The sequence below is a fragment of the Carassius carassius genome, chromosome 34 (genome assembly GCF_963082965.1).
Source record: "Carassius carassius chromosome 34, fCarCar2.1, whole genome shotgun sequence".
Taxonomy (NCBI): Eukaryota; Metazoa; Chordata; class Actinopteri; order Cypriniformes; family Cyprinidae; genus Carassius; species Carassius carassius.
In genome coordinates, this window is record NC_081788.1 from 27625014 (window position 1) to 27642270 (window position 17257).

A 17257-nucleotide genomic window follows, 5' to 3' on the forward strand; every position below is an offset into this window, starting at 1 on the left:
ATAATTTCACAGGTTCTTTAATGTCCTATTTGTCTTGAGTAAAAGTAAAATAAAAAAAATAATTATTTGCGTGCAACAGAACCAGAAAAAAAAAACAGAAAAAAAACCTTTATCTCAAAATTTGCCGCAATTTGTCACAATTTTATGTTTGTCACAAAGTTTGCATCCATCATAATCTGACTAGACTTTCTATGTTGACATACAGTGTTTGCAAAATCTTCATTCAGTTTTTGACTGCAATAGGAAGAGGTTTACCTACAGATGTGGTTTCCCAAAACAAGCTGAAACATTCCAGAAAGCGTTCACGTCTTCAAGGAGGAAAAGCATTAAATGCATTAAAAAGCAACTGAATGTGAAATGCAAGAAAAAACAAACAAATAACTAAATATTCTTCTGGGTGTTTTTTTTTTTTTTTTTTTTTGAGAAGCCAAACATTACCATAAACACTAGTTAATTCATGAGCGTTATCGGTCCCAACAGTGAAAAAAACAGTAGATGAAAACTGAAGAAGTGTAGCTGAGGTGCTACTGCAGTTTCCAACAAAACCCTGTTGAACTTCCCACACCATTTTTGCTGTGACCTTGAATGAAACCTTAAATCATGCAGAGAGGTGTGCTATTACTTTTCTAAGTAACTGAACTTGATTTCCACCTGGCAGATGATAAACAGACCAAAAACAATGTTCAGTTAGTCATATCGAGTACTGGCTAATAACTGAGTACATTTAATCTGGATTACATAATCAGATTACAAAAATGAAGTATCTGTAATTTGATAATTTAAAGTTTTAAAATGTTTATAAACAGATAACAGTTATTTTTTTAATGGATTACATAATTACTAACACAATGCCAGTACATTATTTATAATTTGTTAATTCACTTCAGTTCTTGCCTTTCTAAATTAACCCACCACTTATATACATGAGACTAATAACTATTCACTAAATAGCTGTGAAAAATTAAGGCTTCATTACTGTTTATCCAGTGACCTTCACTAATTATTAATATTGGAGAAAAAATATTTTAAAACTGGAAGACTTTGGCCATGTAATGTCATGTTTTGATGTTTATTAATTTAATGTAGGATTTCCCAAGCTTTTTTGGTACTAATGTGCCTCTGAGATTTCAATAATTTAACATATTTGCATGGTCACAGTCATATTGGTCACATTGACAAATTAAATTTTTACCATTTTATGATTTCATTAATTATTAGCTTTTTTTTGTTGTTGTTTTTGTTTGTTTTTTACGAGCCAAAGTTTGAGAAACCCTGCTATAATATAATGTTCAATGCATTTCATGATATTGATAACAAAGAAACAAATATATTTTCTTTCTTTTAGTTTTTTTGTCAGTATGGTACGAAATAATCACATTCAAGTCAAAATGATAAACGAGTCAGGTCAAAAATAATCTAAAAGTGATCAAATGTGTCATCCAGACTGTTACTAACATGCAATTCAGCAAAAAAAATATATATATTGATGCATGAGAATGTTTGAGCATATTTTAAAATTGTATCATGTAATTTGTAATCAGTAACAGACTACAATTTGTAAGCAATCAACCAGCACCGGTCATATCTAGAGAAGAGAATCTAGATTTTATTCTTGATGAATGAGAACATTTGATCATTTTTTTTTAAGTTGTGGAGGCTTTCATTAAACAGAATTGCTCTGATTGTCAGGACCAGAGCACAAACCATCTTTTTGTTTTATTGCATATGGGTATGTAGTGTCTATAAAACATTAGTGTGAATGCAACATGTCATGAGTGGGCAATGGAGTTTTTATGAATTTCAAAAGTACATTCTTAGATCTGAACAATATGAGAAACGCACACAAGAACCTCTTTTACAGTAGAACAGTGTTATGCTATGAACAAATTGTATTATATCTGTCATGTTTTATGCAGATAAAAAAGTTCTTGCATCAGTCAGCCCCTGCAAACCTGAAGGCAAGATGTTTAATAAATAATGCACAAGTGCTTTTTATATATAAAGGTCTGTGCTCTGTTCATTGGTTATAGGCCATCAGTAATATATTTCTAGGGTCTGTTGTTCATTATTTTGTAAGAGGTCGAACTGAATTTTCCCCTCTCCAGCACTGAATAAATCACAGCCGCCCACCCTCAATTCACCCAAAAGTTAATTCCCCTCTAGCCCACCCAACGTTAGGAATTTCACTGAGAGAGTCTTTGAAATATAGTTGCACCATAACAATAACAGCCACCAAGAGCTGCTTAATGAAATATTTATCAGGGATTTGTGGATTGAGGCTATTTTAATTACCATTCGCTAAAGAGGCATCTCTGTAGATTTATGAAATGGCTGCATCTTGCCAGTCAGCGTTTGTCGGTGTCATTTGCGTCGGGCTGTATGGCAGGGTGTGTGTTCTCATGCGTGCTGTAAACACTGAAGTGTGTGTGAGTGTGTGTCTGTGTCATGGTTGTGCAATATTTGGAATTCAATTGAGAATGACATTTAAATTACAATTCAGTTCATGAATTTGATTGAGGTAGAAAGCATGAGGTAGAATTACAATTTAAGTTTGAATATATATATATATATAGTGCTCTTGTTTTTGTGACATATATATATTTTTTTATTTTATTTATTTATTTATTTATTTGATATGGACATAACAACAGCATTGGACAAACCATATACATTGTTTCTTTTAGTGTTATAGCAAAATGCTAATTTGCAACACTTATCCATATCAGGACACAACTCCTGTATAATGACATGGGTATGAAACCGGTATTACAAGGAGAGGATGACTTATAAGGACATAACCCAAAACGCTTATAAATCTTTTTGATAAAGATCTTTTTTATATTTTTTTTTGCGAAAGTAAAAATGCACAATGTTTCCTGTGAGGGTTAGGGTTAGGTGTAGGGTTGGTGTAGGGCCATAGAATATACAGTTTGTACAGTATAAAAACCATTACGCCTATGGGATGAACACACTTTTCACAAAAACAAATGTGTGTGTGTGTGTGTGTGTGTGTGTGTGTGTGTGTGTGTGTGTGTGTGTGTGTGTGTTATTATTATAGGCTTTTTAGTAATAGCTAAAATATGATTGCTGGGAGGAAAATTATTTTTTTTTAAGAATTATTTTTTTATTTTTTTACTTTTTTGCATCAATGGATATTCAATGTACCTTAAATCGTATAATATAGAAGCTTAATTTATTAAATTTAAATAAAGGACATTTAAAGAAAATTTAAAGAAAGAAAATCTAATTTAAACCCAATTTTAAAAAAATGCATTTAATCTAGATGATGTTGACGTTAATATTTTCTATTCAGCATTTTGAATTCGAGAACCATATAACTGAAATACATACCATGCAAAAACAGTAATTGTCTGTAATTTAAGAGACATCAAAGTAATTTTTAGCAAATTGAATCATCGATTTTGCTATTATATTGTGAGAATATAATTTCCCATAACAGATCAAATCTAAATCTTTTTATTATTATTATTATTATTATTATTATTATTATTTTGAACTCAACAACCATGTAATTTAAGGGACATAAATGAAAGTTTTAAGCAAACAGAATTATATGGCACACATAATATTTGTGTTAGATTATAATATACATACTGATCAAAATAATTTATAGCCTGAATGCACTGTAAGTCGCTTAAAAAAAAATAAAAAAAATAAAAAAATTCTGCTAAATGCATAAATGTAATGTAAATGTAATATATTTTACCTTAATGGATAAAATATGATTTCCTTTAAGAAAATTGCCTTAGATACAGTAGATAGAGAAAAAGGGAAACTTAATACTTAATATACAAGTTTAATCCTGGTGTCTAAATGTATCCAGGTTAATGTGGAGTTTAATTCACTAACACCGCACAGATTCTGCCTGAATGAGCATTTGGATTTTTGAAATGGATTATTTAATTTGAAGGGATCCTGAAATATGAGGATGACAGCATGTTTCGGTGGGAACAGCATGTGCGGTCAAGCAGGGCTGTGCTCTGGTGACACTGGAGAACTGTAAATGGGATGAACGGCATTACAGCGAGATAAACCTGCCCATCTGATGGATTAAAACCACTTTGACATTTCAAATCAAATCGTGAATTAAAAAGTTGCCATGTCAGCAATAATGCAGTGCATGTTGTTTAGCAGGACGTAGCTATTTACCTCCATGAATGTCCTAAAGACCGGTTTTCTGCACCGCAAGGTGAAGCAAGCGCATAAACTGCACAATATTCGTTGCGGTTAACAGACAACGGATGATATTATCTGGCACAAGTTTTTAGAGTCTGATGTTCATTCAATGCAATGCAACCTAAAAGCAGAAAGATGGGAAAAACATTTTCAATGTTTCTTATAATCTTGTGGTGAATATGAGGAAAAGCATATTCCTCATTTTGGTATAGGAAGAGACTGTATCTGTCTGTGCTGAATAATAGATTGAAACGATTGTTAAATGGGATTTTGCCAGAGGTTGAAGGCTTGTCAGAAACTTGTTAACTGTCAGCTGCCAAATGATTTTTTTATGTATGATAACTCCCGGCTATCTTGGTGTGAAGTTCAATAACTGGTGTTAAATGAAGGAGGACAGGGTTAACAGATGTTGTTATATGATTATACAAAGAAATTGCAAATGTAATAAGAAATCATTAATACATTTTTGGTTTGTAGTGTGTGTGTGTGTGTGTGTGTGTGTGTGTGTGTGTGTGTGTGTGTGTGTGTGTGTGTGTGTGTGTGTGTGTGTGTGTGTGTGTGTGTGAGAGAGAGAGAGAGAGAGAGAGAGAGAGAGAGAGTAAGGGCTCTATTAACTGAATTAATGCAAAACGTTTAACTATATATATATATATATATATATATATATATATATATATATATATATGTATATATAATTACAATGATTAATTGAATTAATAAAAATGCATTACAAATATTAATTATGCAATTAATTAACTTAATTACAAACAAAAACATATTTAAATGTATTACTTTTTACATTTATGAATATACAAATGTAAAAAGTTTATAAAGTTTTATTTTTATATAAATCCTATTAAATACTTTCATACAGAATCTTGTCTCATTCCAAACTATAAAAACCCATGTATGACCCATAAAATCTGATTAAATTGGTACAGACCATATGCATGCATTTCATATAATGATAAATTGTCATTTCTTTTGCATTCTCTTCCAGATCTTTACAGATATTCATCATTCGGTGCTTTACAATCGATTGCTGTTCCTATAATAATCAGTGAACCTTAGGGCACGCTATACATATTCATCATATAAATGAGGCCCCCCAGCAGCAGCCTGCTTTACATTTTAGGTGTAAGTTATTTATCTTCTCATTATCTCATGTTATTGCCTAGCAACAAGGGAGCTATTGCTGCATGTGTTTTATGGTCAGCACTGAACTCATATAGTGACTGTAAACTGAATTGCATACTAATATACTAGTCCTACTAGAAATGGGCATAGTTTGGGAATTTAGATACCTGAGTGATATACCGCATTTGCCAACATGTGCAGTACACAGCCAGAGCACACAGGGTTCAATACACTGCACTGCACTATATATATGTATTAAATAATAAGATCATGTGACAACAATGCTACCATTTGTTTAGCACTTTTTCTATTCTGCATTTCTTTTTCATTTACAATCTACTATATAGACAACCCATATTTTTGATTCTTCCTGATTTCCGTGCCACAAAATGCAAATGCTAGTTACATGGCAAGTGTAATACTTCATTTTAGGGGATTGTTTAATATGACCAATAGTAAGAGTGATGCTTGCTGTAGCAGACAGCACTAAATAAATGTTGATGTGTATTGGAAAACAGGGTTATTTAAATCAAAGCAACACAGTAGAATTTCAGATTTTAATAGTCATTTTAAATGAAAACTCATTTTAAATCAAAACTCATTTAAATTAAACTCATCAAAGCTAGACCATCACGGTCTCTAGTCATGTGAACTAGATGACAAAAAAATAGACAGTAACTTAAAAAAAAAAAAACTACTTTCACTGGCCTTTGCACAATATGAGGTATTGACAAACCCAAGCAAATAGAACGGAAAATATGAGTCTGGAATCAATTTACTGAGGGACATGAAAGTCAAACAATACATATGAAATGTTCATTTGATGTACTTTTCCTCTGCCTTCATATCATCTCTGAACAAATGCATCAGAAAAATAAATAAATAAATCAGCTTTAATCAACTACCAACTACTAACTACCAGTGGGAAAAACAACAACAAAAAAAAAAATCCATACGCTGTCACCTGCATCTTGGCTAATAAACTGTATAACAAGATCTGCATGCATGTCGCAAGAACAAATAAAAAAGTTTTCAGATTATATTATTCTTGCTATCTTGGTGTATTCTTCTGAGATTTCTTGAATAATGGAATATATTTCTCTTCATCTACTTAGGAAATAACAAAAAGCCACTTAAAAATATTGAACCATCTGTCTGATTAATATAAGAAGCAAAATAAGGAGACTGTCAGTAAAGAATAAAGCAAACAGACCCCGCATTTTCATTCTGCTGGCATGCCGTGTGTATACATGACATGCTCTCTCTGGGGCTTTGGCAAATGTGGGCACTTCTTTGTTTTGTTTCACAGACTTACTCATTCACTGCCTGAATATTTAAACACGGTGGGAACATTGATGCAGCCACTGCCTGCGAGTTTCAAAGCAATGGTTTTCTGTCATCATTTGAAACTAAAAATCATGTTCCAAACCCATATGACTTTCTTCTGTTGTTATATCTTAATGTATTTTCCCACTGGTCTTTTCTGTGCATAAGAATTGAGAACTAAAGTGAAGGTCAGGTTTTTCTTCACACAAAGCCAATATATGACTTCAGAAAAAATATAGTGCACAAGGTATTTTTTTTTTTTTTTTTTTTTTTTACAGAATGGTCACTCTATACCTTTGTTGAAAGAAAAATACACTGTTGACATTCTGCCTAACATCTCTCTTTGTGTTGCATGGGGGAAAAAAAGTGAAGTGAAAGACATGAGGGTGAGAAAATAATGAACCATAAATGCCTGATCTGACTCCTAAAAAAATAACAAGTCTATTTCTGTATCCTAAAGTGTCCTGTGAATTCACTCATATGAAAATATTTCTAAATTGTTTGATTATTAAAATAAAAACATTCTAATATTTTATTTTAATTTAAAAAATAATAATAATAACAATGACAATAGTAATAATAATCTTTGTTTTATATATATATATATATATATATGTGTGTGTGTGTGTGTGTGTGTGTGTGTGTGTGTGTGTGTGTGAGTGTGTGTATTTAATAAGAATATTAAATGTTATAAAAATGATATAAATTTACTCATATTTAAATATTTATAATAATAATAATTATTATTATTAAATACTTACTTCATAAAATTAGATATGTATACATACAATCATATGAATAAATGCTTGTAAATGATGCCTACATTACGGAACAAAAAATATATATTTTTCCAATAATAATGGTAATTATGATCATAATAATTTATGTTGCTGTTGGAAAAATGTTAAATTAATTTTGAACACTGCAGTTTAAGTAAATCATGTCAGATGTTCCAGTTTTGAGTGAAATATTCCCTCCAGAAACCTGCAGTGATGTGGGTATATGGAGATATGAGCTACCGTACATACAGTCTCACTATCAGATCCGGCTCGAGGCCAGCGGAGGGTTGATGTATCTGCACACGCATTTTTGCCCATCTGTTCTCCAGTGTGCAGAAAACACACACAAGAGATCATATCATATGCTATCTTGCTCAAGACAAGAACAGAATGCTTTTTGATTTTTTCTTCGTGACCTATTGTTAGGAAAATCTTCCTCTTTTCGGGAAAAAATCTTCTAAACTGTCTCTTAAGAGGATTCAAAAGCACTGTGAAAATATTTCCTCACACAAAGTTTTCGTTTAGATTCAGATGACTTAAAATAGTGCACATTGTAATATGGATTATTTTGATATGCTGTTATGATACTTTTGAATCTTTATTCATTATAATTCTATGCAAATTGTATGCATTTGAGTACAATTCCTCAACATCCACCTTTTGTATTCCATGAAAGGAAAAAACTTAATCATACAGATTTAGAACAACATAATGGTGAATAAAGGATGACTGCATTATAAATCTTATTCAATGCAACTGGTCAAAACTTTGGAATAATTAAGAGATTTTATAATATATTCAAATGGAAATGGTTATCTTACACTGTAATAATGTTCTGTTTACTGTAATTTGATCAAATAAATGCAGCCGTGGTTAGCAGAAGAGAGAGGTGTCAGCGTGTCAGTAGAGGAAAAGAAAAACACAATGTGTAGATTTGCACGAGAGACCACAGGCGATCAACACTTTAATGTCATTGTGCAACACAATTTATTCAATTTTCTGAACTATTAGCTTTAGATTGCTTATCAAACTGCTTATTCAGATCGTTTCCCACTGCGCTGCATCAAGGGTCAGGCCACAGCTGAATACTTTTCCCATGGAGAGGATAGAAAGAGAGACAGCGAACATACGCCTAAGTGATTAAGAGAAATACTGAAGGAAAAAGACGTTGGTAATAAAGGACGGGCTAAAAAGGCAGAAATGAATATGAGACAGGTTGCGCGAGCCGTGCTCCATTTCTCCCGCGGATGCCATGCTGGCATATTAACGGTGTGCAGTAGCATCCCTTTGTCAGTGGGATAATTCAGCGTGTGGCCGCGCTGTGTAGGGCCTGTCCACCACGGCAGCGAGGAAACTTGGACAGCCTGCTATTAGAATCACTGGCCATCATGTGTCCCAGCATGCAGCGTGGCATACTAATGACTCAGACAGGGCCGTCTGACACTGTGGAGATGAGCGCTCTCAATGAATGAAGGTGCTTTCAGGGTGAAGCTTGTGTTATCTGAAAGGGAATATTAGCCCAAACACAGACATCTGCTCAGAAATAGCAAATATTTGACAGAGAGTATGCAGAGACTACGTTTGAAATGGAAAAATAGCACACTGCTTATTCTGCAGAATGTGTACTGAATGCTATTTTTAATAGTGCTTGCTAAGGGAGGTGTGCAGTGCTGGGTAGTAACTGAATGCATGCAATCTGGGTTAAGTAATCACATTCCAAAAATCACATACTTGTAATTAGAGTATATTACATTTTAAAATGCTCATAGTCAAATTGGAGGTACTTTTTGTTTGGATTACATGATAGTAATAGGCCTAGTAATCGACCCAGCTCTGGAGATGTGTTTTATTTTATTTAAGTGATCACTCATGCATGTTCTCAGACAATAAGGTACAAAATCTGTCAACTGGGTTGGGGTAGTACACTTTCCAAAGGTACAGTACTAATATAATATTTAGGTAATATTATGTACAGCACAGTTATTAATATGGAATGTTGGGTAGATTACTTACAAATTAATTGATTACTTGACTACTTTTTCTAAATTTTAGATTAATTTTGATCTAACTCATTTATCACATAGACTTGAATTTGATGTGATGTGTGACATATTGATAAAAAAAAGAAAAAACACATTATTGTTAAATTAATGAAATCTCATGGGGACTTAAGTATATAATTTCGGTATAAAAAAGCTTGGCAATCCCTACATTACATTAATAAACATTAATAAACATGAAAACATGACATTACATGGCCAAAGTCTTCCAGGCTTGCATATTTTTGTCCAGACTTCCAAAATTAATAATCAGTGGAAGTAAGAGGTTTTTCACACCTATTTAGTAACTTGATTATGAACATTTTAAAATGAAATGTAATCTAATTACAAGCACTTTGCATGATTGCATAATCCAGATTTCATGTACTACCCAGCACTGTTAATATGAACCTTTAAGCTACTAATGCTATTTTTAGAGGTGAATAATGTACAGAACTGTACCTTTTGAAAAGGTACTGCTTTAGTGACAGCTTTGTTTCTGAGACAAAGCATAATAACATCTTACTTGTTTCTTAGTCATTCTGTTCTGCTGATTCCAAAAATAGTGACTGTTTAGATCAGGCATGTCACACTTTCTTATGAAATATGATGCATTTTGTAGCATTTTTGCTTTTGACAATCATTTGCATGGTAAAGAAGTATTGTATTATCCCCGAATCAGCAAAAAAACTGCAACAAAGACATGATTCACAACCTCCCCTGAGTAAGACTACAACTATTTGTTTAATTATCATCTGTTTTTTTTTTACCAGTATTAGTGATTCTGATGACATTATTTTATACCCAATCCTGATTTCCTTTGCAGATTGTACATTTAATACATTTTAAATACTATTTTTGTCATTAGTAAAACCATTTTTTTGTTTTACATTTAACTGCTTTTGTTATTTAAATACATGCATTTCATAAAGCTGATATAGTACAATTTAAAAAAGAAATCTTCATTCTTATAAAGGTTTTTTTTTATTTTTTTTTATGCATGGCTATGTAATTAGAGAGCAGCCGATGATATTTGAATAGATGCACGCAGCTGAAGTATAGCTCTTCCAACATTTATCACTTGCAATGCTGAAAACTTAAATGCAACAGCCTAATAAGGGCAGCGTTGGAGAGAGGAAGTAATTACTGAAAATCTTTGAATTAATCAATTCATTTTTCACGAGACATTTTCCAAGAAAACCATCCAGCAAATGCCTCACTATTGGCAATCATTTTTTTTAATGATCACGAAAGTGCCTTTTTGACTATATATATATATATATATATATATATATATATATATATATATATATATATATATATATATAATTGTTGTTTATTTTAAAGTTTTAGTCTTTTTTATTATTAGTTTTTGTTTTTTAATGTCTCTACAATTTTCATTGTTATAATAATAATTTTCTTGTACTTTATTTTAGTTAATGTTTTTATTTATTTCAAGTAATGAAAATGATTTTTTTTTATGATTTTAGTTTTAGTTTTCATGAACAATAACATATCATATATACTGTAGCTTTATTCTAAAAGCTTTTTTCCAGCAGTGATATCAATATAAGATTGCAGTCATATCACTCCTAGTAGTAGTAGGATTCCATCCAGACATCACCTATATTTGTTGTGCGTTCAGTTCTTTAATAGAAATGCAATAGAAAGCATAGTGGATATGCACTCCAGAGCTGTGTATTGTGAAGACGAGGAGTTTCTAAGGCTCGTGATCCTGTGCATCAGCTGCACTTAGCTCTTAACACAGAGCGCTGGCAGGAGCCCAGACACAAACCGCTATGAGTCACATCTTTAAAAGCTCTGACCGCAGCAGCAAAAAGTAAAAGCTCCCAATATATGTGATTAAACTGGGATGGACAATGGGTCGGCGAAGCCAAAAAGCCTTTTATTTTTAAAATATTCATCACTCCCAAGCATATTTAATCCTGTTTTCAGAAGGAAAGGGTGTTAGTGAAGGAAACAACACCCTAGTCAAACACTTCAGTGGGAATGTGATCAGAAATGCTGTTTTATGTACAGTATACACATTTTTTTCTGATAACCATTGTTCCCTTTGCACTTGTATGTTGGTTTAGAAAGAAAAGGGAACGGTAAATCTTTAATCCCATTTACATTTATAGATAATTAATTGCTTAGCTGGATACCAAATGACTCGCTCAAGCAGTCCATTAAACAGAGAAATAGGATTGACAAGACTGTACAAATGGAGTCTGTATCTAGCAAAGGTCGATCTCTAACTCTAAGTCCTCGTTCCCAGATGAATATGACTCTACTGCATGAAGATGAAACCTTGTGGATTTTATTAATCTGCACCTATGTAAACAATGAGATGCGATTAGATGCATACAAACGCGGTAGCATTCAAAACACATGTGAAAGCCTTGGAGAACATACAAAAAGACACTTTTGTTAAATTGCCAGAATACGGTCATAATTGAGGCACATAAAAGGACTTGCAAAACAAGGAAATTAGCAAGAGATTACGTGTTTGAAATGCTGCTTGAAGTCTAGAGCCGTCCTCTCTCAACACAGTTGTAAACATGCGTAAAGTGGCAATTTGTTCAATACAATAGTGCCATACGCTCATTTAAATGCTTCTAAGACAACATTTTCACTTATTTATTTCTATCCAAGTAATTAAGCAAACTGAGCCTTGAAGTCGTTCTAAAGGCCCTTAATGTGGGACCCCCTACTTGGCAGATTTGCATAATCGTTTTCTTCATTTAGAGGTTACAGTGGCCCTGAAAGGTATTTGTACACGTAAGTTACACTTAAAAATGAATTAGACACAAACATTGTTTAAATATTTTTTTGACTTTTTTTTTCTTTCTGTGGCCTACGCACCTGCCCACAACCATCCAGGTGTTTGCAAGGTTGTTGTTGATGTTTGTTTGTTTTTTTAGGTTGGAAATGTCAAAACAATAGATCAGGTCTTGAAACAAAAAGCATTGAGTGACTCTGTTCATTGTTAGTGGAACAAGTTGATAGTTAATGTAATTGTGTGCACCTGTGCTTCCTCTGACTTCATATATCCATCAAAAAACACCAAACACCCGCTGATTCAAAGACAATGAGCAAACATAAGGAGAAGTGAAGTTAGTGAAGAGGCTTTAACAAATACATCTTGCCCTCATTTTGAAAAATATATCTATTGATTGATCATTTTATGTGAAGTCTTGGTAAGTATGCTTTTAACTCTACATGCGCTTCCATTGTGGACACTTCATGCCCCCTTTTAATATTTTATGTAAATATGATTTATTAAAAATGACCTGAAAACATGGCGGCAATGTCTGTCTTTCCTCACACTAATGCACTGCATTCAGTTTTAAGTGTTTAAACACTTTTTGGAGCCACTCTACAGATGCCGTATGCTGTAGAATCAGGATGGGAAATGGAAGTAAACGCACAAATGGAGTGCTATTACAGACACACACTCTTCTGCCCACTTCCTAAAGTCAATTTCATGAACATATCTCAGTCACCATCATTGCAACTGGGAGGCAGGGCCGTATTTAATCTGACAAGTGTTCATCGTAAATCGATCTGTCTTCTGTTGGGTAATGCAGCACAATCCAATTGCGGGCTGATGGAACATGCAGCATGTCTCTGGCCGATGCTTCTTCACTCTGCAGTGTTCGCATGGTGTTTGCATCCACGGGTTTAACGCAATCGCTTTAGAGAGTTCACAGATGGCCAAGGTGCTGCTAATCAATCGCAGCAGATTGTGTTTCAGCTCTCCTAGCTCTGGAAAGACGCTCCTCTGTCTTTCTTAATTGCTCAGAGCTTCCTGTGATGTCATTTAAGACATTTCAAAGTGTAATTGACAAAATCATTATATCAGTCCCTGTTTACATTAGCTTGTGCATCATTAGATATGCCACACCAATCAGTGCATTGCATGTAGCATTTATTTACATTTACATTACATTTAAATTTAGTCATTTAGCAGACGCTTTTATCCAAAGCGACTTACAAATGAGGATAGTGGAAGCAATCAAAAACAACAAAAAGAGTAATTATTTTATTTTATTTTATTTATTTATTTTTATTATTATTTATTTTATAATTTATTGTTAGTTTTTCTTTCAGAAAAGAGTTCATTTGTGATGATGCAATTTTTTTAATTATTTTTATTATACATATAGTAATATACTGTATATCAGTTATTTAAGTATCAATGACATACTATTATAGTTTTTGTTAATATTTTAATTAGATTTTATTTTAGATATTATTAGTTGTAGTAGCAATTTTATTGTTTATTATTTTTTATTTTTTTATATATAAATGTTATAACATCATATATATATATATATATATATATATATATATATATATATATATATATATATGATAATGCTGTCTGAATAAAGCATTTTGTTATGTTAATATTATTGTATTTTATTGTATTTAACTATAACAACTATTATTAATAAAAATAATAATAATTACAATTTTCTAAATTAAAAGTAAGAAATTTAGTAAATAATAATATTGTTTCATGTTTTTTTATCAGTCAATTTATTTAAAGTTTTAGTAAATTTGTTGTGATTTTGTCATTTTTATTATTCTTATATTTATTTAGCAATATGTCTATATAGTTTTTATTAAGTTTTAGATTTCAGTTTTAGTTAATTTGATTCTTTTTAACTCTTAAGTATTTTTTTACTACTTTAACATAAGCTAAATGAAAATCAGAAACATTGCCTTTGGCAAAATTGTTGAATATTATTACAATTTACGGTTGTCTATTTGAATATATTGCTAGGCTGTTGGTCGTTTCTCAAACGTACCTGCTAATCTCACAAATTATTGCTGGGTGTGCTTCCTTTAAAACAGTCAGGAGCTGATATTACTTAATTAGCACATAATTATATACAATTCAAAGTAGCGGTGAGGCAGAGGTTGGGATGGTGGAAGCCAAACGCACAGTATCAGCAAAATGGCTGTAATGCAATAAGTGGTCTCCACTTAATGGAGTCAAGCCCTCTATTAAAGAGAATAAAAGCAGTAGTATGTAAGCTCTTCCTCTCTAGAGCCTGGGACTGCATATAAATCAGCTCTACAGAGCTGCCCGCCAACCGCTGTCATGTGTAGATGTTGCTTATGAAGATGTGAGCTTCACAGATGTATGTCTGTGTGTGTGCTAAACCCTGTTTGTGGCATGCTTTCTGTGTTTAATTGTCAAACATACTGCAGTTTGGCTTACTATCCTTGATTTCCCAGCAACAACACACACACACACACACAAATACTCAGGGAAGAATAAAACGATCTGCCAAATCCTCAGCAGTGACTTTTATATAATTTGTAGTACACTTCACAAATGGTAGAATGTAAGGATCCTGTTTGTGGACTTCAGCTCCGCTTTAAACACCATCATCCCCGATCCCCTCCTGATTAAACTGACACAGCTCTCTGTAAGTGGTAAAATGATGAACTCTAAATTATGTTATCACATCCTGCATTCTGAAGGTACTAATTACAACCAAATTAGACGCAAAGGAGTAATGGTTTCTTTTGTGAAGGTTGTTGAAGGGAAAAAATCTAAATGTGGATGTGATGTTAATTGCTGAAACCGTAACACCCTTTCAGTCTGATCTTCTGATCTGGATGCCATGTTTAATATTATTAGCATTCCCCACCATCTTCCACCTGGCAGATGCGTTTCCTCTGATTTGTGAATGCTAGTTGTATTGGCACTGTTCAGGAGAGCGAGCGGGTGGCCAGTTTGCCAATCTCATTCCATTTGCTGTGTGTTAAACTTTTGATTGGCCTTTTGCTACAAATGGAGAATGTATTTATGGGGTTGATTGCAGAACTCTTATGAGAGAGGGGAACTCATTTGCAGTCTACTGAAAATACATTTCACACACTTTAGATAGGTTTTATCCGTGCGCACTGCACTCGCTTATTATTATTATTTAATAATAATAGTAGTAATATTTAATATATTTGTAGTATTCTAGTTTATATATATATATATATATATAGATAGCACTGGAGCACAAAACCAGTCTTAAGTCTCTGGGGTATATTTTTAACAACAGCCAAAAAAAAAAGATTTTTCTTTCATGCCAAAAATAATTAGGTTATTAAGAAAGATCATGTTCCATGAAGATATTTTGTAAATTGCCTACTGTAAATATATCTAAACTTAATTTATGATTAGTATTACTATTAGTATTAGTAATATATAACAATTAACAATTTATTATATATATATATATATATATATATATATATATATATATATATATATATATATATATATATATATATATATATATATAATAAATGATTGCATTGGAATGACTGGTGAAATTATTCATTAATAACCTCCAACACTGAAGACAAGACACAGCTGTCATCCTTGATCCTACAGCAAATCTCTCCCTGAAATCCAGCATTAATGCTAACCATCTTCCTCTCTGTGTTTTCTCTCTCTCAGGCCCCTCAACAGATGGGCACATTGGCATTCTACAGGTATGAGCAGCCCATCGTGGACTACTGCCAGGCTCACCAGCCTATGCACATGAACAGGGGCTTTGAGCCCCCGTCCCAAGCCCTGGAGGGGCTGGGGGCACGAGAACGCTGCGTCGTCCCATCCGCTGGCCTCCTTCCTTCCGTGCCTGCAGCCCCTCTGTCAGACATCCGCACCCTACCGCAGTGAGCCGGAGATGGACTTGCCCGCCTCAACAGCTCTCCTCAGCAAATTTTACCGGGGGGCGTACGCTCTACCCCCAACATGAACTCATGGCCAGACCGAATCACAGATATATGGGAGTGTGATGGACTACAGACTCTGAGGAGAGGACTTTGTCTATGCCATGAACTGGGTTAAAAGACTCTTGGGTTTGTCATTTTCAAGAATCATCATTGTAGTGTATGGTCAATCTATTTGGAATAATCAAACATGATGTTATTGTGAGGCAAAAAAAAAAATCTGATATTTCAGGCTTTTTGTGATCTCAACCCTTTAAATTCTAACATCTCAAATGAGAAAGAAACATCAAGTTTTAGTGACTCAACAGCACACATGCTCATAAGGATCGGTGTTCTCCCATAACCAGAAGCAATTCAACGAAAAACAGCATCCCTTAAATGGATTCGAGAAACCATCGGAACTTCTGAGCATAAAAATCTCTTTCTGATAAGGCATTTCTGAAGGACTCCAGCCCCGTGAAGTCAGCGATAATTGCTTGATATAAAATTGCCCAAATTTAATTCCTCAAGGTGAGCTGGCGAATTTGAATTGTAAATGATAATATGACCCTCACTTGACAGCTTCTCTATTGTGAATTTTTAAAGCGGTTCTTGATCGTTCGGTATTACGATGAAAGAACCCATCATGCCATGCCGGTTTTACTCTGAAAATCGCTGACAGCTGTGACTTCATTTATCAGTGCTGTTTTACACAGACCATGGAACAATGTCAGACACAATCAGTGCGGTTTTCATATAGGGTTTCCTATCAGGTTTCAGATGTTAACACCGAGATCAGAAATTTACACTTAACTGTTTTTTGTTTTTGTGATTCAGTCAAAGAGAATGTTGTTTTTCCTCCAAAATGATGTCACTTCCTGGAGGATGGTGTCAAGCATTTTACAAATAACTAACAGAACAGAAAGCGAAGATGCAATTACAATTTTTAGAGGACATGAAAATCTCCAGCATAGCAGGAATGACCCACATTTGTTCTTGAAGCCTGTATCCTATATTAGGGTCACTATACTTCCTCTTTTTTATTTCTAA

General features: G+C 33.3%; 1 protein-coding gene across 2 annotated transcripts in view; it reads left to right on the plus strand.

Annotated features, from left to right (window-relative positions):
* Positions 1 to 16924, plus strand: part of LOC132114934 (leucine-rich repeat transmembrane neuronal protein 4) — a 119157-nt gene extending 102233 nt beyond the window's left edge. Inside the window, exon 3 of one of the 2 annotated variants that reach the window (XM_059523329.1) lies at positions 15954 to 16924. In XM_059523329.1, the coding sequence (XP_059379312.1) occupies positions 15954 to 16175 (222 nt within the window). In that variant the 3' untranslated portion in view covers positions 16176 to 16924. The remainder of the gene's footprint in view (positions 1 to 15953) is intronic. The other variant, XM_059523330.1, reaches the window with a different exon arrangement.
* Positions 16925 to 17257: the final 333 nt, after the last annotated feature.